General features: G+C 44.9%; 1 protein-coding gene across 2 annotated transcripts in view; it reads right to left on the reverse strand.

Moving 5' to 3' along the window:
- The window catches only part of DPYSL3 (dihydropyrimidinase like 3), a 113,568-nt gene that overhangs the window by 8,621 nt on the left and 77,788 nt on the right, over positions 1 to 27,159 (reverse strand). For both annotated transcript variants that reach the window (XM_007194190.2, XM_057540258.1), the window contains exons 3-11: positions 24,365 to 24,549; positions 21,733 to 21,897; positions 19,390 to 19,451; positions 18,398 to 18,478; positions 14,293 to 14,361; positions 9,666 to 9,786; positions 5,961 to 6,117; positions 5,139 to 5,280; positions 1,025 to 1,195 (exon numbers count right to left, since the gene is read on the reverse strand). In XM_007194190.2, coding sequence (XP_007194252.1) covers positions 1,025 to 1,195; positions 5,139 to 5,280; positions 5,961 to 6,117; positions 9,666 to 9,786; positions 14,293 to 14,361; positions 18,398 to 18,478; positions 19,390 to 19,451; positions 21,733 to 21,897; positions 24,365 to 24,549 — 1,153 coding nt within the window. The remainder of the gene's footprint in view (positions 1 to 1,024; positions 1,196 to 5,138; positions 5,281 to 5,960; positions 6,118 to 9,665; positions 9,787 to 14,292; positions 14,362 to 18,397; positions 18,479 to 19,389; positions 19,452 to 21,732; positions 21,898 to 24,364; positions 24,550 to 27,159) is intronic.

A 27,159-nucleotide genomic window follows, 5' to 3' on the forward strand; every position in this document is an offset into this window, starting at 1 on the left:
TGGGCTTCCTAGCGAAGAGAAGCATCCAATCTTAAGTAAGGTCCTCATGTGGAAGAAAATTTTTGTCACTGGCAGTGTTCGAAGAGAAGGTGGATAACTACCAGAGATGGTGTATTTGCCATCTTGTACTGGGTAGATGGGTTACATGACCCTTAAATCCCCACTAGCTCGAAATTAAACAAGGTAATATGACACAATGTTGAAGCAAAGGCCACTACCACCCAAAATGGGCTTCTTCCCTACCTCCTTCATTTATTCAATAAGTGCAAGGCATTATTGAAAAGTGGTTAAGGATATCAGTTTGGAGTCAAGTTATCTGGGTTTGAATCCTAGCTTCACCATTTACTTGCTGCATAAATTATTTAATCTCTCTGCATCTCCACTTCCTTAATAATAGTGCCTACCTGAAGAAGACTGTTACAAAGATTCAACAAATTAAAAGCACAGTGCCCGAAACATAAGTGCTTGAAAAATACTCTTTTTACTAACAAGCACTGTATTTTTAAAACCGTTTCTGTTAGGTACCGGGCTTTAACTATCATCTTTCACATGGAACTCCTCATGAGGAAGTCATCAGAGCTGTTCACCAATTTTTTTCCCGTTCTTTCTCCTTCTAGGCACAAGGTATCCTTGTACTTCCTGACCTCCTGGAGTAAAGTATGGCCTCCGGCCTGGCTCTGGCCAGTGCAGGGTGAGAGGAAGTGATATCTTGGAAAAGCTTTCAGAGCCACGTCCTGGTCCCCGGCCTCAGCAATCATAGCACGTGTAGAGTTGGTACCTCTACCAGCCCCCAACCCTGAGTGACTGTGATGGGCAGAGCCTCTCTCCTCTGCTGGCCCATTTTGGAAAGCAGGAGTGAGAAAGAAACTGTTGAGGTTTTAAGTCCCTGGGAATTGGGGATGGTGTGCTATTGCAACACGTCCCTGCCTGACTATCCTGGTTCACCACAAACACACGTCTCTCACAACCACGTTCCCTGCCCACATTCCCCACTTTGCTCCACTCCCACCTGCTCAGGTCTTACCGACTGGTGGTTCTTGGCAGAGACGATCTTGACAGCATCCGGATCCCAGATCACCAGGTCGCTGTCAGAGCCCACAGATATTCTTCCCTTGCGGGGATACAGGTTGAAGATCTTGGCAGCATTTGTGCTTGTCACAGCCACGAACTGGTTTTCATCCATCTTCCCCGTGGCCTGTTGAAACATACACACACAAAATGGTGCATCTAGGGCTTCTGAGCTCAGAGCAGGGGGACCACAAAGGCCCACATATACAAAGAGGGACCTCTGAGGTGGTGAGCACAGAAGTCAACCCAGCAAGCTACAGAATCAGCGGGGCTGTCACCATCACCCAAGGAAAATGGTTAAATGCATGGCTTAGGATGGAAGTGACGAAGAAGAACTACAATCCTGCAGCCTGTGGAACAAAAACCACATTCACAGAAAGACAGACAGAATGAAAAGGCAGAGGACTATGGACCAGATGAAGGAACAAGATAAAACCCCAGAAAAACAACTAAATGAAGTGGAGATAGGCAACCTTCCAGAAAAAGAATTCAGAATAATGATAGTGAAGACGATCCAGGACCTCAGAAAAACAATGGAGGCAAAGATCAAGAAGACGCAAGAAATGTTTAACAAAGATCTAGAAGAATTAAAGAACAAACAAACAGAGATGAACAATACACTAACTGAAATGAAAACTACACTAGAAGGAATCAATAGCAGAATAACTGAGGCAGAAGAACGGAGAAGTGACCTGGAAGACAGAATGGTGAATTCACTGCCGCAGAACAGAAGAAAGAAAAAAGAATGAAAAGAAATGAAGACAGCCTGAGAGACCTCTGGGAAACATTAAATGCACAAACACTCACATTATAGGGGTCCCAGAAGGAGAAGAGAGAGAGAAAGGACCTGAGAAAATATTTGAAGAGATTATGGTCGAAAACTTCCCTAACATGGGAAAGGAAAGAGCCACCCAAGTCCAGGAAGCACAGAGAGTCCCAGGCAGGATAAACCCAAGGAGAAACATGCCACGCCACATAGTAATCAAACTGACAAAAATTAAAGACAAAGAAAAATTATTAAAAGCAACAAGGGGAAAACGACAAATACAAGGGAACATACAAGGAAACTCCCATAAGGTTAACAGCTGATTTCTCAGAAGAAACTCTACAAGCCAGAAGCACAATATATTTAAAGTGATGAAAGGGGAAAACCTACAACCAAGATTACTCTAACCGTCAAGGATCTCATTCAGATTCAATGGAGAAATCAAAAGTTTTACAGACAAGCAAGAGCTAAGAGAATTCAGCACCACCAAACCAGCTCTACAACAAATGCTATAGGAACTTCTCTAAGTGGGAAACACAAGAGAAGAAAAGGACCTACAAAAACAAAACAATGAAGAAAATGGTAATAGGAATATACATATTGATAATTACCTTAAATGTGAATGGATTAAATGCTCCAACCAAAAGACACAGGCTCGCTGAATGGATACAAAAGCAAGACCCATATATATGCTGTCTACAAGAGACCCACTTCAGACCTAGGGACACATACAGACTGAAAGTGAGGAGATGGAAAAAGATTTTCCATGCAAATGGAAATCAAAAGAAAGCTGGAGTAGCAATACTCATATCAGATAAAATAGACTTTAAAATAAAGAATGTTACAAGAGACGAGGAAGGACACTACATAATGATCAAGGGATCAATCCAAGAAGAACATATAACAATTATAAATATATATGCACCCAACATAGGATCACCTCAATACATAAGGCAACTGCTAACAGCTATAAAAGAGGAAATCAACAGTGACACAATAATAGTGGGGGATTTTAACACCTCACTTACATCAATGGACAGATCATCCAGACAGAAAACTTAATAAGGAAACACAAGCTTTAAATGACACAACAGACCAGATAGATTTAATTGATATTTATAGGACATTCCATCTGAAAACAGCAGAATACACTTTCTTATCAAGTGCACGCGGAACATTCTCCACGATAGATCACATCTTGGGTCACAAATCAAGCCTCAGTAAATTTAAGAAAATTGAAATCATGTCAAGCATCTTTTCTGACCACAACGCTATGGGATTAGAAATGAATTACGGGAAAAAAACGTAAAAAACACAAACACATGGAGGCTAAACAATACCTTACTAAATAACCAAGAGATCACTGAAGAAATCAAAGAGGAAATCAAAAAATACCTACAGACAAATGACAACGAAAACACAATGATCCAAAACCTATGGGATGCAGCAAAAGCAGTTCTCAGAGAGAAGTTTATAGCAATACAATCCTACCTCAGGAAATAAGAAAAATCGCAAATAAACAATCTAACCTTACACCTAAAGCAATTAGAGAAAGAAGAACAAACAATTCCCAAAGTTAGCAGAAGGAAAGAAATCATAAAGATCAGAGCAGAAATAAATGAAATAGAAACAAGGAAAACAATAGCAAAGATCGATAAAACTAAAAGCTGGTTCTTTGAGAAGATAAACATAGTTGATAAACCTTTAGCCAGACTCATCAAAAAAAAAGAGGGAGAGCATTCAAATCAATAAAATTAGAAATGAAAAAGGAGAAGTTACAATGGACACCGCAGAAATACAAAGCATCCTAAGAGACTAGTACAAGCAACTCTATGCCAATAAATTGGACAACCTGGAAGAAATGGACAAATTCTTAGAAGGGTATAACCTTCCAATACTGAGCCAGGAAGAAATAGAAAATATGAACAGACCAATCACAAGTAATGAAATTGAAACTGTAATCAAAAATCTTCCAACAAACAAAAGTCCAGGACCAGATGTCTTCACAGTTTAATTCTATCAAACATTTAGAGAAGAGCTAACACTTATCCTTCTCAAAAAAAAGAAAAAAAAAATAAAAGAAAGAAAAAGAAGATGGAAGTGACTGCTCTGGAAGTATGCATTTTTTTCTGGACATGTACGTACATTTACTTACTTATTTATCCCTTCTAACTCCAAAAAGGATTATAGACAGTTCACAGTAAAAACAAATGTAATTATGAGCCCAAATCTTAGATAATATGTTTGTATTTGCATGGGCACAGGATAAATATGGAAGAACCTCACCCAAATGATAACAACGGTTATCCCTGGGTTGTGGGATTATAAGTGAGTTTTGTTTTCTTTCATGTGTGTACTTTTCTGTAGTTTCCAAATGTTCTTTATTGAGCATGTATCATGTTGGTAATTTTAAAATATATATTATTTTTTAACAGTTCCAGATAGTGCCAAGATAAATACATACACACATTCATAAATAGATAACAATGTAAAAAAAGACAAAAAAAAATCTAAGTTTGTAAGAGAAGAGACAAAAATATTTATACTTTCCTCCTTCACTAAACAACTTGGGTAAGGAAAGAAGAATGTAGTTTAAAATCTAGTTTTGAGCTTCCTGTGAGCCAAGAAAAGGGAAACTTGGATTACACTGTGTAGATATGTATTCTACTTGGCTCTGAAATGAGTGTCTTTAGGGTTTTAAAAATAAAGCAGAGGGAAGTGATCAACTTAATAATGAGTCATGTATTAATTTTACTCAAATCTTAGGAAGTGACTTCATTTGCATGACTTTTTTTTTTTTTTCCAGCTTCTGTGATGTTAAACAAGGAAAATAAAACCAGGTCACTTTGCCAGGAGACTTTGACAGACAATCAATCACCTGTACAGCCTGGATGGCCACACACCACTCCTTGGTGAGCAAATGACTTGAGTCTTCGTCACAGACCCCTTGCTTATCATTTCAGAGGGTTATATCCAACCCTTTCAAAAGAGATAATAAAACCCTCCGAACAAAAAGAATTTTTAATTCACTATTATTTTAAGCACAGATCATTCATACCATCAGATAAATGATCTGTGTTTCTGGTTCCTAGTCCTTAACAGTCTAGAGGAGGCCTCCTCAGAACCTCAGGCCCCAGGATTCATCACTCCAGAAGGGACCACCTGAGCCACCTGGCTCCAGAGACACCTGGGCAGGTATGAGGCCTCATCTGCACCCCCAGCACCCCCATCACAGGGCAAAGAGGAGCAGGGGAAGGAGGCTCTGATCTGGCCCTAGATGCCCTCCTGTGACCTTGATCCTTACCACGGCCTTGTCCCAGATGACAGACATCCGCTCCTCCACACCATTGGTGCCCTCGGGAATGGCTGTGAAGTTGTCCTTTCCGATGGCCTTCTGGGCAGTGCTGAAGGTGCAGTGGGCGCTCCCGGAGAGCTGCAGGTCCCCACTGGCAAAGGAGAAAAGCTCCATGTGAACGGGGAGGCTAGAGGCACCACAGGGGCCCAGAAATGAGGGTCTAATGTAAGCATGTGGAGTGCCGTGACTTGAGTTTGGAATCCTTCTTCTCCCTCTTGCCAACTATGCGAACCTGGGTGAATTTCTTCCCCTCCCTAGGGCTCAGTTACCCTATCTGGAAAATGAGGGGGTGGGATTAGATCACCTCTCGTGTAACAGAAAGGACCCAAATGAGTGACGGGACTTATCCACAGAGGGCAGCAGCAAACTAGTCTCCCTGTAATTTTGATTAGGTGGTCATCAAAACTGGGCAAATGATTTTTGTCTCCCGGACCCTCAGTTGCTCAGTCTGTAAAATGGTGATGATAGTTCCTCACTCACAGCGTAGGTAGGAGGAACAATGAGATCACACGTGTAATCTCACACTAGTGCTTGACATACAATATGTATTAACTGCTGTTACCATTACTAATATGATCACTGTAGTTATCTTTTAAAATACGACGGGGAAGAGACTGTGCTCTATCTGTGCTCAACACTGCAGGGGAATTCTCGATGTTTTGTCCTCACTGCAGACTCTAGTCTAGCTGATGGATGGGCGGCTCCAGTCCTCATTCCATCGTTCCCAAGATGCCTCCACACAATGCCCGCTGCTTGTCATTCTGCACTAACCTGGCCAGCAAGGAGTTGATGTAGTCAGGGGTGGTTGGGTCAGGACTCAGAGGTGGGGATGTCACAAACGCAGCCGCCTTGGCCCAGTTCTTGCTCCAGTAATGGGTCCCATCCGTGCCCAGGCTGGCGGTGATGGGCTCACCAAAGACCACGTTTCCTGGAACAGGTAGGACAGAGGCAATGGGTGATATAACGTTATGTGCTGCCCTGGGCCGGGCTTAGATAATCATAGCCCCTAAGCCTACTCAAGGCTGTGGCTCTGGAGTCAGGCACGGCTGGGTTCAAGTCCATGTTCCCCCACTTTTCTAAGCCTCTGCTTTTCTATCTTCTAAATGGGAACAATTCTGTATTCTGTAGAAGCCACTGGTTGCAAGATGCAGCATCAATTCTCAAGTTCTGAGGCAAATTAACATTTGAGGCAAAAAAATATATATATATATATATATTAATCGTAAGATTCATCCTCATTTCAGAAATGTTAAAATGTGGAATAAATAGGTCCTGGAATTGATGAAATAAGACGATGTCTACTTCTCAGCCTTGTGAAAATGAAAGGTTTGGCATACACAAAGTGTCTGGCACATAAGAGACGCTAAGCAAATGTGATTTCTTTTACACCTTTTACTCTTCCCCACTGTAGAAGCCCAAAGCCCCATACGTGCCCACATCACTGGGAACTGCTAGATCCTGCTGTCGCAAAGACATGCTTTGGTTCCACAAAGTAAAACCAGTTCTTGAGGATGACACATCTTATTTGCATCATGTTTGTTACTCCTTAACCTAAGGCAATGAGTGATTTGCTCAAGGACACCCAACAACCAGGGACACAGCAAAGCTGGGGTTAGCTCCCCGGACCCTGTGTCTAGAATGAGAGGCTGGAATGCCCAAACTAAGGAGAGGGGAGGAAGGATACTGGGACATACACTGATCTAAACTGAGCTTCTTAAAGAAGAAGGGATAGCGATACAGAAGGCAAATGCTATCTCAGAGAAGGTGGGTTGGTACCAAGTTTCTCTGTGCCAGCATCTTGGGCTAACAATTCCTGTGCAGCCCTTGGCTTCTTTAAGTTTGGTTCTCCATCTTCCACATTCAAGTTCCCCACAAGGTGGAAGTTTAAGAAGACTCTATGGCTAGGGTTACAGGTTTTGCCTTGCTTCAACTCCAATCATTTGGTTTTAGTTGCCTGGATTTCTGTGTTGGGAAGAATTCTAAATATGTTTCTGGTCTCACTAGAAAAGGCTCATGATTGATTTGTGATGTCTGCCATGGGCAAAAGAAGGAAGCAGTGGCAATGGTTCATATAGGACAGCCCTGCTCTTTGGGGCGGCAATGAAAAGGATCCACACAGGACTAAAGAGAATTTCAAGGACTCTCCAAAAATATTTACCAAACTAAAGCATATGGGACCACAAAGAAATGAAGAAATGAAAGTCAAGGCAAGCATTCAAGTACTATTAAGAGAAATACGACCTTAAAAGTGGAAGATCTCTCCCTTTGGACTATCTTTAGATGGAAGACTAGAATAAGTAGAGATTGTAATTATATTATTGACACAATTGGATTTGGAGACACGCTCTCCCAGCTGGGAGATTCTGGACAAGATGTGCTTCAATTTCCTCATCTGAAAAATGGTGATAATAAATGCCAGTTTCTCCTGGTGCTTTGTGAATTCTACATAATAATACATTTAAAGTATTTCCCTCAATGCAGGGCATACAGTTGGTCCTCATTAAATTGAAATTCCTAATGTTGATTCTGAGCAGCCGTGCAGAGATGCTGAAGAGCCCTTGGGGATTAAACACCCTGGGGCTTAAATAGTCCCCTGGTCCAGAGGGAAGAGTGAACCCTGCCATACACTGTCTCCCTGCTCTGAACGCTCTTGACTCCTTCCCTGAGAATGACGGTTCATGAGATGTGTATTGGCTTCCATCTCAGCAGCCGGTTTTTCATCACTAAAATAATGCCTCCCTTCTACCCTGAAGACACAGCTGTACTAGTTCTCCTTGCCAGAGAGTCATGAGCCGGAAGGCTAAGGGTGAAGAATTTGTCTACATGGAATTTAAAATAAGACCCAGCATATAATTGAAACACGCTGTCTTTGAAGCCCCCAGGTCATCCGAGAATGGGTCCCAAGCAGGATGTGGCCATCGGCAGGAGGCATGAGAGGGCGAGGATGGTAGGTGGCCACGGGGAGAGCAGCGGAGGTGTCCCCGTGCACTTTTCTTTTCCTTTTTCTTTTTTCCCTTCTCCAAGAACGGGTAAGCAGCATTGGGCTTCTTTCCTGGTTCTGTCCTGATGACTCATACCCCGTGGACCAGCCAGGCCATATCATATGGAGACACTTAAAAGCCGAGGGAGAAAACAGCAGGCTTCCCGTGAGCAGGGTAAGGCAGTTGGTGCCCCACAATCGGCCAGCTAGAAAGGCTGTCGGGGCAATTAGGGAGATTCCCCTCCCGTAAGAAAAGGGTCCCCTTTGCCAGAAGGCCAGGCAGCCAAACACTCGGCCATCAGTCAGCTGGGACTATTTTTAGCCACCCCAGTCACTCACATGCGGAGTTTTACAGACCAGTTCTGGGTTTGGTAGATGAATCATTCAGCTTGGTCCCACTGGCACACGGCAGTCACAATCGTACAGCCGGGCCTAGGAAATCCTCCCTCCCAACCAGACGCAGAGCCCTACGGCTCCCGTGTCTCAACCACACTCTGTTCACAAGTGAGCCCATTAGTGTGTCACTGAGGACAAGAACGGAAAGCAGGAAAGCAAGTTTTGAAATGAGGGTAAACTTGAGCTTAGCACGAGGTGAGCAAAGGAAGCCGAGTTAACAGCCATGGAGAAAAGAAGCAGAAGTCAGAAGGCCATGGGGACAGAGCCGGGTCATGAAGGCCACACCGCTGGACGTCCTTTGGAGACCCATTCAACGCCTTCTCTGAAATAACCTGTGCTACCCTGCGTGGCTCAGGGGGTGGGACCTCCTCCCTGTACTGGCCTGTACCCTGGCCAATCAATTACACCATCTCCGGAGCAGATATTGCTTCAGAGATGAGCCCACGACCCAAGCCAAGGCAATGGCAGTCTTCCTGGGGACTTTTGCTTGAGCTATTGGAAAAGATGTTCTCTACTCCCTCACCATGCCCCCACCAAGTGTGGAGGACAAGAGCAGCTCTTAGCATTTATTCTTGTCATTGTTTATACTGAAAAGAGAGGAAAGCAGAGTCCAGAAAGGAATAACAGTGATAGAGCCCTAATATCAGTGTTTAAACCCCTTGATCCAGCCATGCCTGAAACACTCTCAACCAATAATTTACTTGTTTTAAGTCCATTTGAGTAGGGTCTTTGACTGCTGCACCAAATATAATCTTCATTAATATGCCCATTTATAAAGTTCAGATAACATGAACTGACAGTGAAAGATCACAGGGAGGAAAAGAGATGCACCAATTCTCGAAGAACTGATTCAAGCTGTGTCATCTCGGGAAGACCACTTACCCTTCCTGGGCCTCAATTTACTCATCTGCCAAGTAGAAGAAATCCTGGGATCCTGCCATCCACACAGGATGCAGAAAGGATCCAATGGGCTAACAAGGATGAGGGGCTTCCCTGAGAGCAAGGCAATGAGCAAAATAGGCACCATTTATACAGGACAGCCAAGGGAAAGGAGCCACATGGCTTGTTAGGGGCTATGAGATCTTCAGAGCACAAATCACCTTTTTTCCTGGCTTGTGAGATGAGGTCGGCTGCGCTCTTGCTCATGACCTTCGTGACGTAGAGAGGACAGTTGGTTTGGCTGGCGATGGTGATGGCACGGAACACAGCCTCAGCTTCCAGCTGCAAAAAAAAGTCCCCGGGAGTCAACGGGAGCACGAACCTCTTAGAGTGCCACTCCCCTGTCTCTACAAACTGAGAATGCAGTGCCGCACAGAGGTTAAAAGTCTGGAAGATCTGCAGTTAGACGCCCTGGATCCAAACCTCGGAACTACAGGTTCCCAGCTGTGTTGCTTTACTGGGTTTCTCAGAAGTGGAGATCAGCACAGAAATAAACTCACACACCTATGGTCAACTAATCTACAACAAAGGAGGCAAAGATATACAATGGAGAAAAGACAGTCTCGTCAATAAGTGGTGCTGGAAAAACTGGACAGCTCCATGTAAAAGAATGAAATTAGAACACTCTCTAACACCACACACAAAAATAAACTTGAAATGGATTAAAGTCCTGAATATAAGGCTGGACACTACGAAACTTTTAGAGGAAAACATAGGCAGAACACTCTTTGACATTAATCGCAGCAATATCTTTTTTGATCCACCTCCTAGAATAATGAAAATTAAAAAAAATAATAAAAAAATGGGACCTAATTAAACTTAAAAGCTTCTGCACAGCAAAGGAAACCATAAACAAATTGAAATGACAACCCACAGAAAGGGAGAAAATATTTGCAAATGAAGTGACTGACAAGGGATCTCCAAAATATACAAACAGCTCATGCAGCTCTATGTCAAAAAAAACAAACAACCCAATCAAAAATGAGCAGAAAATCTAAATAGACATTCTCCAAAGAAGACATACAGATGGCTAACAGACACATGCAAAGATGCTCAACATCACTAATTATCAGAGAAACGCAAATCAAAACTACAATGAGGTATCACCTCACACTGGTCAGAATGGCCATCATCAAAAAACCTACAAACAGTAAATGCTGGGGAGGGTGTGGAGAAAAGGGAACCCTTCTCACTGTTGGTGGGAATGTAAATTTATACAGCCACTATGGAGAACAGTATGGAGGTTCCTTAAAAAACTAAAAATAGAGCTACCATATGATCCAGCAATCCCACTCCTGGGCATATACCCAGAGAAAACCATAATTCAAAAAGATACATGCACCCACAATGTTCATTGCAGCACTATTCACAACAGCCAGGACATGGAAGCAACCTAAATGTCCATCGACGGATGAATGGATAACGAAGATGTGGTACACACACACACACACACACACACACACACACACACACACACAATGGAATATTACTCAGCCATAAAAAAGAATGAAATAATGCCATTTGCAGCAACATGGATGGACCTAGAGATTATCATGGACCTAGAAATTATCATAAGTGAAGTAAGTCAGAGAGACACAAACATCATATGATATCGCTTATATGTGGAATCTAAAAAAATGGTACAAATGAATTTACTTTAAAAAGAGAAATAGAGTCACAGACATAGAAAACAAATTTATGGTTACCAGGGGTGGGGGAAAGGGGAGGGTTAATTGAGAGATTGGGATTGACATATACACACTATTATATATAAAACAGATAACTAATAAGGACCTACTGTATAGCACAGGGAACTCTATACTCTGTAATGAAATCAACTATACTCCAATAAAAATTAAAAATTAAAAAAAAGAAGTGGAGATGGGGAGGGTGGAGCAGGGACCGGTGGGGTGAGAGCAATGTCTGGCCAGAGAGGGCGCTGCATCAATGTAGCTAGAGTTTTCCCTTGGCCTATTCTCTCCTCTCCCTGTGATTACCACAAAGGCCACATGTGATGGAAGTCTTTGCTCCCCAGTCTGCCCAGGGCAGAATCTCTGGCAAAACACAATCCCAACACCAATATGTATAAATAACCAGTGAAGGCAACTAGGCATTAAGTCCTTTCCTGCAGCAATGGGTGGTCAGCGATGGGTTCGTTCCCACAGGCATTTCTTACACTAATAATTCCCAGACTTCTCAACACAAAGATTTCTTTTATCACTGATTTCCTCCAGCCCACCCTAATGTAGAATTCATGTTTTCAAATACACTAACCGACCCAGTTGAATTTAATGAGTAAGAAATAATAAATCTTCCCTTATTTTATTAACAAAGCAGGATCTTAGAGCTCAGCCCCTCTTGTGAGCTGGATCTGTGTTCTGGTTCTGCCACTTAGAAGGCAGGTGATCTCAGGGATGTTACACAACTTCCCAAAGACTCAGCTTCCTGGTCCATAAAGCGGGGATAATAATAGGACCTGACACACAGGGCTGTTGAGAGAATTAACAGAGCTCATCCTTGTAAGGCAAGTAGCTCAATCCTGGAACAAAGCAAGTGTTCCTTGAAGGCTGGCTATTGGTTGTATTGCTGATGACAGCTTCTGACCAGTGGGAGAGCCTGCGTTACTACCCAAAGCCCGAATTAGTCCAATTCAGCCCAATGCAGACACGCTGGCGTTTTTCCTTTCAATCAGCAACAGCTCCTTTTAGGATGGATATGACACTCTGGTTAGCCATGCAGCCCAACACTTTAAAAAATATCAAAAATAGCTTGCAGATCCATGCCCAATGTTTGTATAACGCAAAACAGTCACTGCCCTTGGTGGGTGTGACTTAGGAGAAAGACTCTAAGAAGTTGGCTGGTCCAGCTAGCATCCCCCAAGCTGCACTTTGTTCCACGTGGTGAGATCAAGATCCTGGAGCCCCAAGCACAGGTGAATGTGGTCACCTTCCTGAAGCACCCAGACGTCCGAGTGGCCGTCTTGGCTTCAGCTCTCTGAACAGCATTACTCCAGATGCTATCTAGGTGTGCTTTGAACTGAAGAGGGGCTGCCCTTCCTGCGCCCATGCCTCCTCTTCATGCCTGTGCTGACCACTCCAGCTCCTCCACAACTGCAGTCCCGGCCCCTTTGATCTCATCCCCCCCGCCAAGTACCACAGGGTTTTCAGCACCTTGACAACATGACTATCTTTGGAAGGTTACATCACCCTCCAACTTCACCCAAAAGGGCTTCCAGTGTTGTCGAGATCTGCAGCTGAGAGGCTTTTTACTAAAAAGGAGATGGGAACAGGGAGGAGAGTGGGGTGGGGGGGGAGGGTTGGAAAAACAAACCAAGGAACAAAAATAGACTCTGCTCAGAAATCCCCTGGCTGCTGCTGCAGAAATCGATCTTGCCAGGACTTCTCCACAGTGAACAGCATTGAAGAAAAGTTTCACAAACAGTGCTGGTCACCCTGGCCTACTCACACAGGGTAAACGATTTTCCAGTCCTTCAAACGTGATGGCCAGTGGCTTAATCTCTCTGAGCTCCTGCTTCTTTATGTAACGATAATACCCAGACTGGGGCAAGGATAACCGTTATCTCCATTAAATGCAATGAGCATAGTACTGGGTATAGGCAAATATTCCAAAGAAGGGACCTGGTATTAAGGAGACCGACTTTTCCGGAGGGCTGTGGCTGTAACCTTGATCACACAATTATAAATTATTTCAACTGGCAACAAAAATATCATTAAACACAATGGAGTTTCTAGGGTGCTAATAATGTTGTTTCTCCAACTGGGTGCTAGTTACACAAGTGTGTTCAGTTTGGGAAAATCCATTCCTTTATGATAGGAACACTTTTCTCTATGTGTGCTACATTTTCTTTTTTAAAAAGATCCTAACAGAGATGGCCAATGGGAATGCTGTGATTTCTGGTTCTGGCTCCTTCTTCTACCTGTTGTAGAGTATGGGGCTTGGGATGATACAACAGGAAAGGATTTGCTTTGTTGACATGGAGGGCCTGGAATTTGCTGCAGGTGCCAGACCCAGGCTGATCTCCCAAAGCCAATGTGCTCCCAGCCATATGGGCAGTCCATTCCCAGCTCCGGGCCTGTGCCAGCAGCTGAAGTTGCTGACAGCCCAGAGACGTGGAATCAGCCAGTAGTTACCATTCATTGGCTCTTTAGCTCCTAAGCACTGATGCTAATCAGCATTCATGTTACACGTGGGAAAAACGTACCTGGATGTCCTCATCACCATACACAAATCAATAGATATATTGTCTATGACAAACCCATTCGGCCCCCTGTCGATATGGCTGATATTGTGCAGGACTCAGAATATGGAATAAAGGAATAGTGGAAACATCTGAGATTCACGTGATTAAGAAAGGATTTAGATATTTACCACTCCTACTGAGTAACTGTGCAACACCCTCCGACTTGTATTGTCTTTAGAGAGATTAGGGGCCAGAAGTAAACACTCCCTTTCCACTCCTTTCTAATTTCCTCAGGGGCCTTGAGTTGGGTCAGTCAGATGTGGTCTTTGGAAGAAATGTTCCAGTTTCTGTCTGGTATTCACAGAGTCCCACCACCTTTCAGAGATGTTTGTTCACACACCTTATGTGTGTGTGCCGACGGAGGGGGGAGCTGAACACAAACACTACAATGTAAAATGGGCAGCAGGCCATAAACCAGGCTACTGCGATGACAGGGGTCTCCCAGAAGATGAGGCTAAAAAGAGCCTCCATTGCTACTTCTTCTCTCCCTCCACCCCTCTCCCCTGCCACATCCTCCTGAAAATTACCTCCTCTGGTCTGCTCAGTACATGGCCTTCTGGGCCGGTTATCCCCATTTCCAACATGCGGGTTTGCTCCTAGAATGAGAAAAGAATAGAGAAGAGTTTTTATATGAGCTCAACCAAGGTTTGAAAAAGTTAGGCTGGTATATTCTAATCTAAAGATGTGTTCAAGTGAAAAAAAAGAATCAAATGGGGATGTTGAACAAATTTGTTAATTCTACGTCTGGAATTGCAAAACAGGGTAGAGTCTTAACTAAACGAAGAAAAGAGCCTTTAAGGGTGGCTTTTTTTATTAAAAGGAGGACAGTCTGTCAAAGTATCAAGTTTTTTCTCCATTACAAGTCAAAAGTCACACCAGCTCACTTATTCTTCATTTCTTTCAGATGTCCTTTCAGAAAGGACACTGGCTTAACTCGTTTGTTTATTCATTCATGCATTTTGAAACCCATTCATTCAACAAAATGTATTGAGTACCTGCTCCGGGAGAGGTTCCAGGTTAAGCACTTGAATTACGGCACTGAGGCCCCTGACTTCACAGAGCTTACAGTTTCCTGCTCTGTTTCTCAAACAAATCCACCACCTGCATCAGAACCTACTGAGTTGCTTTTGTAAAAGTGCAGATGTCTAGCTTTACCCAGGTCTACCAAATCAGAATATATGAGATAAATTCTAGGATTCTGTATTTTAATAAGCCCCTCAGGCTTTCTCATGCTTTAAATGTACAGCTATAATAAGCAGATTCAGAATTTCACCAGACTAAATCATGCCTCTAAACATCATTACCTGACTTAGGCTTTTGGTCAAATTCTATTTAACTAGGTTGTGGATGTGGCAGAGCTCTCTACCCCTCATGGCTGATGGCTAACTTCCTCAGACCCAGCCAGCTTTCTGGAAGCAGGAGGCTGGGCTAATCGGAACTGGCACAAATCCTCAGCAGCAGACCTGCAGTTGTGCAGGCATTCACGCTCAAGCACTGAGGCCAGTTTCTAGGAACCTCGTGCTGGTGACACAGGAGATGAAAGGAGGGAGTGAGCTGAACGAGGCTTTGTCTCACCTGGAAACTATGAGATGCTTAGAAAGGAAGGGATCCCTTTGCCCTGGAAAAGAAGAACTTTTTTTTGTTGGTTTTTTTAAAATTTATTTTTGGCTGTGTTGGGTCTTTGTTGCTGCGTGTGGGCTTTCTCTAGTTGTGGCGAGCGCGGGCTACTCTTTGCTGCGGTGCGCAGGCTCAGTAGTTGTGGCTCACGGGCTTAGTTGCTCCGCGGCATGTGGGATCTTCCCGGACCAGGGCTCGAACCCATGTCCCCTGCATTGGCAGGCAGATTCTTAACCACTGTGCCACCAGGGAAGTCCGTTCTTTTTTTTTTTCTTTTCACGTAAATTTTCACGTTCTTTCTTTTTTTCTTTTCACGTAAATTTTTTAAAGAGGAGGAGGAAGGAAGGTGCATATGCTATCAGCAGCCATGAGAAGTAGAATGGTCACTGCCTCTAGCTCGACAGAACTGGACCAAAGGTCAGAGGCTGATACTTCCAGCAAAGTACCTCCACTTTTCATTCTTACTGTTCCATGTATCAAAGCTTAGATTAAATACAATTTCTTCCAAACTCTGGTGACTTTTGACTCTGAACTGCCTCGTGAAGTCACACAAGGGTTGAGGTGTCCAACTAAAGCATCTTCCATCTTACACGACACTCTCCTTCCTATCTGGTCCAAAAGTGCTGGGACAACGCACAGGATGAAACTCGCTCGAACAATGGTCTCCGAGCACATTCCAATCACCAGGGCGACTTTTCCATAATACACCTGACTGAGCTCTCCCATGACCTCCCGAATCTGGATCTCCGGAACTCGGAGAATCCCAGGGATCGCTCCTTCAGCTCCACGGGTGATTCTAGTGCGCTGCCCACGCTGGGACGGCCTATTCGCAAAGCCACGGCGTCCCTACAGCCGGAAGGTTAAGAATAACATGTAAAGACCCATGGATGCCACCTGACATGGGTGGAGGAGGCATGGGCACCTAGAGGCACCGATCGCTGCTGTAATTACGTCACAGTTTCGGTTGCTCCATGAGGAAAGGGACCCTGTCTTTTTCACCTTCCCCCTCCAAGGTTTGGCACATGGTAGGCACTGAGTAGATATTTGTTGGATGAATGGCTAAAGACACTGTACTCTCTGACTGCCCTGCCGGCTTGAAACTTTTGAAAATGTCCCTTGTTGGTACCCTTAGAAAATATTTCTTCTTGCTCTTTAGTCACTTTGCATAAAGTGTAGCAAAAACTCCGCGTATAGCAGCTGCCTTCATTTAAACAATGTGATAAAATCTTTCAGCTTGAGCTGAATTTAATAAACACATACACGAAACTCATCCAAATGGAAAAACGCCCTTATTCTTTTCCTGACCGGGAACAGATCTTCCCAAGGTGGGGCGGAGGCGGGGAGGTGGTGCGGAAGCAGACACACTTCTGTGCTGAGAAGCCTCAAAAGGAAGCTGGAAAGGGACTGTGAGTCGGGGCCCGTCTGCCTCCACAGAGGCTAGGATGAAGAAGCAGGGAGTCTGATTGCTCGGGCATCTGGAGGGAGGAGGGCTGGGGCGTCTGGCTGGTGCGCTGAAAGCTTCAGAATGGGGAGGAGAGACAGCCTCACCACCACCAGGACGCCTCCCATGGGAGCAAGGCATTTGGAGCCTCTTCGGAAAATGACTTCATTATCTGGGTGTGCGGGGGATGTGGGAGAAGGCTGTCAGGGGCCTAATTAACCTCCTCGGTCATAAGGGAGTGGAAACTGCACGCTTAACTCACCTCCTCCGCTAGAGAGACAGCCCTGAGAGTCTGAAATCCTAACAGCTGGAGCCTGCAGAGCCGGGGCACTGCCCCTCCGGAAGCCTGCAGCTGAACTGGTGGAGAAGGACCCTCCTCCACCATCTCTGGGTAAAGATGCTCACTGACGCACACCCCCTGAGAAGCTAAGATTGCGTTCTCCCAGTTGCTGGCTGTGATCCCTGGGCCAGTGACCTCACCCTTCTGAGCCCCTGTGTTCTTCTCTATAAAACAGGGAGGACGGTGGGCGCCATCTTGAAAGGCTTGGGCGAAGACTAAATAGGAACATACGAGAGCCCTGACTAGGGCCTGGCACATGGTGGGAAGTGCTCCCCAGGTGGGACCTGCTGTTAGAAGCTGACGGGTCTGAGATGAGGGTCGGCCTCGATGTGCTCCCACACCCCTGCCGACCACATTCGCCATGTCCTGGACAACTTCTAATGCACAGCCCGAGTGCTCGAGAGCTCTGGAATGCATCTGTTTTGGCTCCCCGCTATAGCCTAGTGCCTGGCACAAAGCACTCAGGAAATACTCTTAAAAGAATGAATAATGGTTTCTTGCTGTTAATGTTATCAAATGGACTAAGAGAGCTGACACTCTTTGCTGGCTGCCGCCTCCTAGCGGAAGCCAATCCTAAACACTTCTGAGATAAACAAAACCCTGGCGAAGACACATCTGTGCATCTAGCCCATTAAGCAACCCAGGAGATGGAGAGAGAAGTGCTTTCTGCTTCCTTACAAATGATCAATTTGGGCCTTGGGGCCCTTGCTTTCATCACTCTTTCCTCAGGTTTCTCAATATGATTTCTAGGAAATCAGTGGGATGTCTGATCCCCACAAGACCCGAATTCTTTATTATCTAAGGCCGTGAGTTCCGCAGTCCTGGATCAGATTTCCAGCTTCTGAAAAATGCTGTCTTAGAGTTTTTCTTTAGGACTGAGCATGACACGTACCTTGGACTCATTTTCAAAACAGAATCAGCGATGCTCTCCCACTAAATGGCCCAGTTTGAAAACCTCCTCTGCCAGGATGCCTTTTCTGATTCCCCAGAATGGCCAGACGGCTCCCTGCTTTCCAGCATCTTCTGCCTTCTCCCTCGCTTGTCTATTTGCCCTCATAATTCCTCCTCCTAGACTGTGAGGTCCTTGAGGGCAGGTTCTGTTCTTAGCAGAGTACTTATGAGGGTGCCTGGCACATATTGAGAGCTCTGGCAACACTGAAGAAATGAGAAAATAAATGGGAGGAAGACCCTAGCCCAAGCAGGAAGTGCACTGCACAGAGCTGCGCTGTGTTACCTGGGCAATGATATCCCCATTCTCAGCGTGCACCTGAGCGATGGCTCCCAGCTCTCCCAGACAGGTGAAGATCTCATACAGCTGAAACAGAAATGAGTCTTTGTCACATTCATAAGACACAATGCTTTTAGCAATCTCATGCAAGGGCCAACGGCTAGGGCCAGAGCTAAAATAAATGGGATGAACTAGAGGAAATAAGTGACTAGGGCAGAAATACAGACTAAAACATGCACAACCAAAGAGGAGTGCTAATCCAAAGGAACTCTAGGAAACTGTCTATATAAGGAACCCAGCATGTCTCCTAGGCAGACAGGGCACACATCTAACAGAGTGATACTAACCCCGCTACTCTGCCTCCTGCACACACTTTAAATGGAATTACTTCCCACTGAACTCAGATAGGGCTTCAGAATCCTTCTTAACACTCCTGAAAGGCACTGCAGCCTGGCCAGAAGCTAACTCAAAAGCTGAAACCTCTATCCCTTAGCCCCTCAAGGCAGACCACCCTTCATCTCTTTGCCAGGTGGTATGGGAATTCATTTTCTGTACTTCTTCTGAGAAGCTGAGATTTGTCTAAAACAAGCACACCCCATGCATTTCCTAGGGAGAGAGTCAGAGGCAAGCTGGTACGATTACCCCAAAGAGCAGACGGCCCTCCTTAATCCCGCAGGGCTGAGCACTTACACTTCCCCTGAGTTCCCGAGGGATGTAGAGTTTGTTTGGTAGATGGGAGATTTAGACACGCCCTTCCTCTTGTCCTTTTGAGAAAGCTGCTGCCAGTGGAAATTTTAGCTCCCTGTCTGCCTTGCCCCGGGCACCCTGCCCGTTACCTTATTTAAATTGTAGCGTGGACGGCGAGGACTTCAGGAAGCTCTCTTGCCCAGCAGTCTCCCGCACTGACCACAGTAACTCATGTGCAAAGAGCCAAGGTCACCGGCAACCATAGGAAAGCCATCCAGAGACCCCCAAATCACACAGTGATGGGTTATTACCTCTGTGTTCGACACCTGATACAAATCCTTATAGGCCATGTAAACCATGAAGGAGTTCACCCCTGCAAGAGAGGGATGGGAGGGAAGACAGCATTATCACGACCCTGCTGCATCCTGTGCTCCCACTGTGACACCCCCCTGGGCCCCGAGGGCATCGCAGGCCCCTGCCCAATGCAAAGCAGATGCATCCCATTCTCCGAGAGCATTTTTCTATTTCCTCCTCTACCCTGTAAAACTGATGATTCCTATGACGTCATAGCAGAATGGTCTCTTCTTCTGCGCCTCCTTCCTGCCTCCCCCTCCACTGTTCCCAGCCCAGAGGGCCAACAAGCCTTGACACTGCTCAAGGCAGGATACAGTGTCAAGAATCACTGCAGCACACTAGCTGTGTACACACACTAGGAGTGGCAGCACGTGCTGGGTCAGCGAGCTTGGAAAACCTAACCCCTTGAGCCTCGGTTTCCTCATCTGTAAAATGGAAAAATAACACCATCCTGCTTCATAATGTGGTTGGAAACTTTAAAAGAGACAACACATGCAGAACTCTTAGCACCAGCACATGGTTGATCTCCTGGGAGTGGTTTATTTCGCTCTCTGTGAGTGCCTGCTCTCCACCAGGCCTGGGCAAGGTGTTGGGTCTGAGAGAGAACTAAGATCTAGAGCCTGTCCTAGGGTAAGTAACAGAGCTAATGCAGAGAAGTCAAGATTCACCTTGGGCTTAAATATCTAAGTCATCAGCATTACAAGGAAAGAGCCATTTAATTTCTCCCCCCAAATACACTATTAATAGAGTAATTTACAGAAATAGGTGGGACTGGGGGACAGAGAGTCATTTAGAGGAAAGGAGGGTAATTTTGTTCTCCAACCATTAGGGCCATGTCAGCCCACAGTATTCCAGGCCAAAAGTGGACTGTAATCTGGGACCTTCCCTACCCAGAATGGTGCAACTCAGGGCAGTTTTCCCCAACACAACCCTTCCCACAAGCCTCTGGGTCATCCGTGGTATGACTCAGGCCCTTCGGAAAGGAAGTGGGTGTTAAAGCCGTTCACTTTTCTACCTAGTTGAGATGCAGTGTGAAAGGAGACACAGAAAGAAGGGAGGAAGGAGACTTCCCTGGCGGTCCAGTGGTTAAGACTCCACGCCTCCACTGCAGGGGGCGCGGGTTCGATCCCTGGTTTGGGAACTAAGATCCCGCAAGCCGCGCTGTGCGGCCAAAACAAAAAAAGGGAGGGGTTAATCTCACCCTCTGTATCAGATAGTGAGAACTGGGCAGAGCTTGTGGGGTGAGGGGGGGATGCAAAGGAGAGCTCGTCCTCTGGGAGGTCATCCCTTCCCCCTAACCCCGAGCACACTGCCTTCCACTGCACTCCTGGCCTTTGCATCGAGACTGCTCATTGATAACAGTATTATAAAATTAGTATAATAATAATTATTATAATATTATTAGTACTAGTATCGTAGCACTATTGTTACTATTATAACAATATTCTGCATCTTGCAGCATTTATCCTATTGCTCTGCACTGGCCTGCTTCCTTTTGCCGTGGATACTGGCAGAGGCCATTCCTCATACTCTCCTCAGTCCTCCAGGCCCCCCTCGAATGTGGAGCACGTCACATGTCTGCGTGCATGTAGAGGGGGTGGTGTGTGTGTGTGAAATACTTGACCATCAGAACACAGAAAGAAGTAAACACAGAAGAATCTAAGTCAATGGGAACCTAAATCATGGACTCATAGAGAGGACACAGACACACACAGACACACAGACACACACACACACACACACACACACACACACACACACACACACACACAACTTTCAGGCCCTAAGCTCCTATCTGGAGTACGAACACATCTTTGCTCCCAGAAATGTCTTAGCCTTTTCCGAGGATGCTATTGTTATATAATAGTAATGGTTGGATCTTTGGAATCAAAATGATAGAGGTTAAACATTCTTAATCTCATATGTACTAGCTGTATGACCTTATGTAAGACGTCAACCTCTCCTGACCTCAGTTTCTTCCTCTGTACAATGGGCAGTATTGCACGGAGGTGCAGAGCACAGGCTTTGGGTAGATCTACTGCTTACAAGTTCTATGATCTTGGGCTACTTATTCTAAGCCTCAGGTTCTCCAACTGCAGAGTAAGGATAATAATCCCTATCTCATGGGGATCCTGTAAGGAATAAGTAGGATGGCATAAAGTGCCCGGTCCATAGTGGTACCCCTACATCTGGCATTCATACTCAAGGTTCCAGGGTCCAGCAAGGAGAAGCGACTAAACGAGTGGACAGTATGGGAAGGACAGGCAAGGGGGAAGGGAGGAAGGCACATCTGGGCTCACCTTTGTCCTTGATAAGGCTCTGCACCTCCTGCTTGACGCTGTCACTCCAGTGGGTAATGTCCACGTGTAAGGAATAGTCACAGCAGCTCTTGCCGTCGGCCCACTCCCGCCACTTCTCGTAGGCCTCCGTCAGGCTGGACTCGGGCTCGGGCACCACGTGGTCAACTGAACAACAGAGGACCCGCATGGGCGACGCATCGACACAGCCTTTGGTCCCCTCTGTACAGGTCTGCTCTTGCTCGCTTAGCTACGATAGCAAAGTCTCTAGTTCTTGAGCATAGGATTAACCTTAGACAGGGTTCCCGGGTGGTTTCAAGGTTGCTGATGATTCAGCTGTCACTTAGCTATGGGATCTTGGGCGAATTACTAGCTTCTCTAAACCTTAATTTTCTCATTCTTAAAATGGGCACCAAGTGGGCTTGGGGACAGGGGTAACACTGCCTTCCCTCTAAGTTTGTTAAGGGATTAAATGGGAAAATGCATGGAAAGTGCTTCACCTGATGCCTGGCACATAGTAAGTGCTTCATAAATATTAGCTATCAATTGACGAGCACCTACTGTGCGCCATGATTACCAGTATTACAGGAGTCACTGCTGGCGCTGAAAGTTGGACTCCCTTCTACGGGCAGAAGGAGGGGCTTTAAAGTCATGTCTGGGCACAAGAGAATGAATCCTCGTGCTTACTGCCATAGGAAAGACCTGGTATCAGTTAAGTGAACTTGACGCTTGGCCCACAGATATTATTTCCATGCAAACTTTCTGTCAAGAATATGGTTTCTTTGAGGCCAAAACCTACTCTTGCAGTACCTGCAATGGTGGATAATACTTCTAAAAAGAATAAGATTTACACCAATAACACTGGTGAGGTTAAGGCAAAAATTAGAGTTTGTCATAGTTCCCCATGGCAGTCGAGAGAAAGTATGAATTGGTACAACTTTCCTAAGAACAATTTTGAAATGTATACCAAAAACCATGACATTTTTCATACCTCAACAATTATTCCTGTGCCTAAGAATTATCCCTAAGGAAACAAACATGGCTATATGCAAAATCTGGGTTCTCAAGATGTTTGCCACTATTTATACATTTATGTAAGTGAAAAACTGGGAACAAAGTCTTACAATAGGGAAGTCTGGTTAAATACATAAATTGTGATACCTTCAGAAAACGGATGTCAGGATGTCATTTAAAATTTGGTAGAATAAAAATAAATGAATGAAAAGATATACATGACATATTAATTAGTGAAAATAGAAGGCTAAAGCACAGTATGTTTATTACAATCCTTTTTGTTAAATAGAAAAAAATATATAGCCAAACTGTGACAGTGAAGTGAGATTTATGGGTTTTTTTTCTCTTTGTATACCTAGGGTTTTTAAATTATCTACAAAGGACATGTACACTTCTGTGGTTCTTGTATGCTTTCCTCTCTTCTCACGTGGAGCTCCTTCCCTAATGCAGAAGCCCAAGCCTAATGCATATGTCCAGGATTCTGAATAGGTCCAGCTCCTCGGCAAGATGGCAGAAAGCCAGGCCAAGATCACTCGTTTCCTCAGCCTTCTAGCACAGGCAGCCTAAATGCACTTATCGGAAAGCAAAGGCATGGAGCTATGTTACTGATGCCTGGACCCACACCAGGGCCTTCGTGGGCAGACAGCTGCCGAGAAGTCAGCTGGCTTCCTCCCTTTGGCTGAAGAAAGGCTTTGGTCTCCCAGAATTGCACCTTTTATGGCCCTGACACAATTTTCCTGGGTTTCCACACCCAACTAGCTGAAGCTGAACCCTGCTACTACTCCCGTTTAAAGGAAGCAAAAGACAGTGAATAAGTCTACGGCTCAGGCTGTACTGAGTTCTTAAGTGGATGTATACCATGGTAAACAGTGCTCTTGCTGACCAAGCTGGGGGCCAGGGCTGGGATGGGAGCCAGTTCATTGGGATTCCTTTGGCTTAGGAAGGAGTGCCCTGGAATGCTATCTGCTCAGTAATCCAATGGCATTCAACTCCCTAGGTTTCTTTGGAATTGCAAAAGTCACCAGAAAAACAAAACAAAACAAGAGAAACAACCCCCCAGCTTGACCAATCTTAAAGATATGAGTTGGTCAGAATACAGCACAGACCAAATAACACTAACCACCATTGAAGCCTCCTAAGTTCTCAAGAACTGCAAGTCTCATTATCATTCTCTCTGGGATGCTTCTCGGGCCCCATTCTCACTGCTCTGCCTGTACTCTCTGCCCCTGTTGCCTCAGACCCAAGGTGGAAGTCCTGAAATCGCTTTTTGCCCACGATCCACAACTTTTTAAGTCCCCTTTCCGCAGAGACTGGCCCAGAGATGATAAGTGCTGATTCCCCACCCATGGCATACCGGGCCCCTGCTCTAAGGCAGACAGAGAAGACAGCTGCTTTCAAGGTCATGAACCTCCTGAATCTACTCTATGCGGTTACAGGAGCTGTCAATGTCCTCACTATAACCAGCTTTTCTGAGGTCTCATCAGGCAGAAAGTCTAAAAACTGAATTGAGGGGAAGTGTACGAGTTACTAACAGAGACCACTGCAGTTAACATGTTAGTTAAACTCACTCCCTAGGACCCCTCGCACGCTTTACACAAGTGTGTAAAGTCGGCGGACTTACTGATCATGGTGGTACCCCCGGCTAAGGCAGCCTTGGTCCCTTGGAAGAAGTCATCCACTGTGGTCATTCCCTTGTACGGCATCTGGAAGTGAGTGTGGACATCGATGCCTCCAGGGGTCACCATTTTCCCATTGGCCTCAATGGTCTTCACCCCTCCAGGGACAATCAGATTGTCTCCAATTTGCCTGGTGAGACAGGGAAACAACCAGCAATTTAAAAGAATGACTTCCAAGATAAACATAGTATTATAAGGATTTGAAATGTTGTAACTTATGTTTATCAAAGTAGTCTTTTGCAAGTTATTCACAAGTTTAGCAATCTAGAAACAAATAAAGACAGGTATCCATAACAGAAAACATTTTTTTTTATTACAAGACAATGAATATAGTTCCCTGTGTTATAGAGTAGAACCCTGTTGTTTATTTTATATATAGTAGTATGTATCTGTTAACCCCAAAGTCCTAATTTATCCCTACCCCCCTTTCCCCTTTGGTAACCATAAGTTTGTTTTCTATGTCTGTGAGTTTGTTTCTGTTTTGTAAATAGGTTCATTTGTATCATTTTTTAGATTCCACATACAAGTGATATCATAAGATATTTGTCTTTAACTTACTTCACTTAGTATGATAATCTCTAGGTCCATCCAGAAAACAATTTTTTTATAGACACAAAACAATCTGATATGCAGTTTGGTAGGACCGTGTGTCATGGCTTAGTACTGTAACCCCAGTGGTTTAACCATGTCTAGAATATAGGGTGTGTAATAAATATTTTTTAATAAGTGTTTTTATTATCCTTTTCATTCTGTTCTTTATTTAAAGGTCAGGAAGAACATTTGCAGAAGGACCGAATGGCTGTAAAATAATGAACTGTGAGGAGAGACTGAAGGAGGTAAAGAATCATTTTAAAGAATAGGTGTGTGAACTTTGCTATCCTCTAAATGGGTTCATCTGTGCTCCCAATAACAAATGGAATCTGTCTCGGGCATTTCACAACTCAGACTTCACTCTCAATTCCGTCCTTCCCTGATAGTTTATCCGTCAATCACAGCTGATGGCAGATTTTCAAAGAGGAAGCCAAAGATGCAGGTGCCTACACCAGCTGCTTTTGTATGGTCAGCGTCTCAGTAGAAGTTTCAAGCCAAGGAAGGTGATTATGACAACCTGCACGAGACACAGCTTCACCCAAGAAGCTTCACAGCATCCCAGGGAGGCAGAGAGGGGGAGACTGGGGTGGGAAGGAAGCCAATAAGTATGCCAAGGGCACACTACACAAGACAAATGTCAAATACAACTACTCCTAGCATAATGTAACCGCATAGACCATGTATGTTGCTTAGTTCACGTCCTTGATTGAAACATCCAGTTAATTCCAGGTAGACTTATGATTCTTTTTTTTTTTTACTAAATTTATTTTATTCATTTTATTTTTGGCTGTGTTGGGTCTTCGTTGCTGTTCGCAGGCTTTCTCTAGCTGTGGCGAGCGGGGGCTACTCTCCGTTGCGGTGTGCGGGCTTCTCATTGCAGTGGCTTCTCTTGTTGTGGAGCACGGGCTCTATGCGCACAGGCTTCAGTAGTTGTGGCACGTGGGCTCAGTAGCTGTGGCTCATGGGCTCTAGGGCACAGGCTCAGTAGTTGTGGCGCACAGGCTTAGTTGCTCCGTGGCATGTGGGATCTTTCCGGACCAGGGCTCGAACCCGTGTCCCCTGCATTGGCAGACGGATTTTAAACCACTGCGCCACCAGGGAAGTCCTAGACTTATGATTCTTAAGGCTCTACATTATCATGAGTCCTCTCCTACCTTGGGGACACGTGTACCCCACTGCCAGTGGCATGAATACTTTCTGCTTTTGTTCACAGCCAGCTAAGAAAGACACTCTCCTGGGGTAGGAAGAAGTCTACCACTTGCCTGACAAAATCTAAGTTCTACAACTAAAATTAAGTCTTCCTGACATCTCTAAGGGTTCACCCTTACCACATCACCACTCTGCCATTCCAGAGCCACCACAATTCAAAACACACTGCGGAAAAAATGTAGCCTTGATTGTAACTCCACTCTAGTCCAGATACTGGCCAGTGTGTTCCCATCTCCCTCCCTCACTGATTCACCTCTACGGGAAACTGAGAACCAAGGGCATGAAGAGTTGCCTGGCTTGGGTGTGCCTATGTATGTAAGTTTCTACCAATTCTGACAACTGGTGTAACACCCAGTCTGAAATAGAAAAGCCTTTCCTCCTTTTCCCCACTGAACCAATCAAGGTCCCCTTAATCCTTGAAGGCTTTAGCTTCTATCTCCCCTCCTTGGTCAAGTTTCTACTGACAGCCAGGTCTAATAATTAAGAGTGTGGCTCTGCCCTGGATGTGGGCTATGTGGATTCGCAATCTTGGATCTGCTAATACTAGCGTTATGACTTCGGCCAAGTTACTTAACCTCACCATGTCTCAATTTTTTCATCTGTAAAATGTAATAAAAGTGCCTCCTCCATAGGTCTGTTGTGTAGATTAAACGTTAATCTGTGTTAAGCCCAAAGAACACTGTTAGGCACATGAAAATTCAGTAACTATCAGCTATTATAATCAATAACCATCTTAATCTCACATAGCCCTCTCCTTCCTCTGGATCTCATCTGTTCTACTAACTTAATACTCGATCTTGATATTATCTGGTGATGTCATGTACTTTGCATGTACAGACATGTCACTTCCCCTAAAAGACTCTCAGGTCCCTGGGGGAAGAGAGCACGATGATTTGGGTCCCAATGATATCTACCATAGCATGTGACATAGTACGTGTCC

The sequence above is a fragment of the Balaenoptera acutorostrata genome, chromosome 2, assembly GCF_949987535.1.
Source record: "Balaenoptera acutorostrata chromosome 2, mBalAcu1.1, whole genome shotgun sequence".
In the NCBI taxonomy this organism is placed as follows: Eukaryota; Metazoa; Chordata; class Mammalia; order Artiodactyla; family Balaenopteridae; genus Balaenoptera; species Balaenoptera acutorostrata.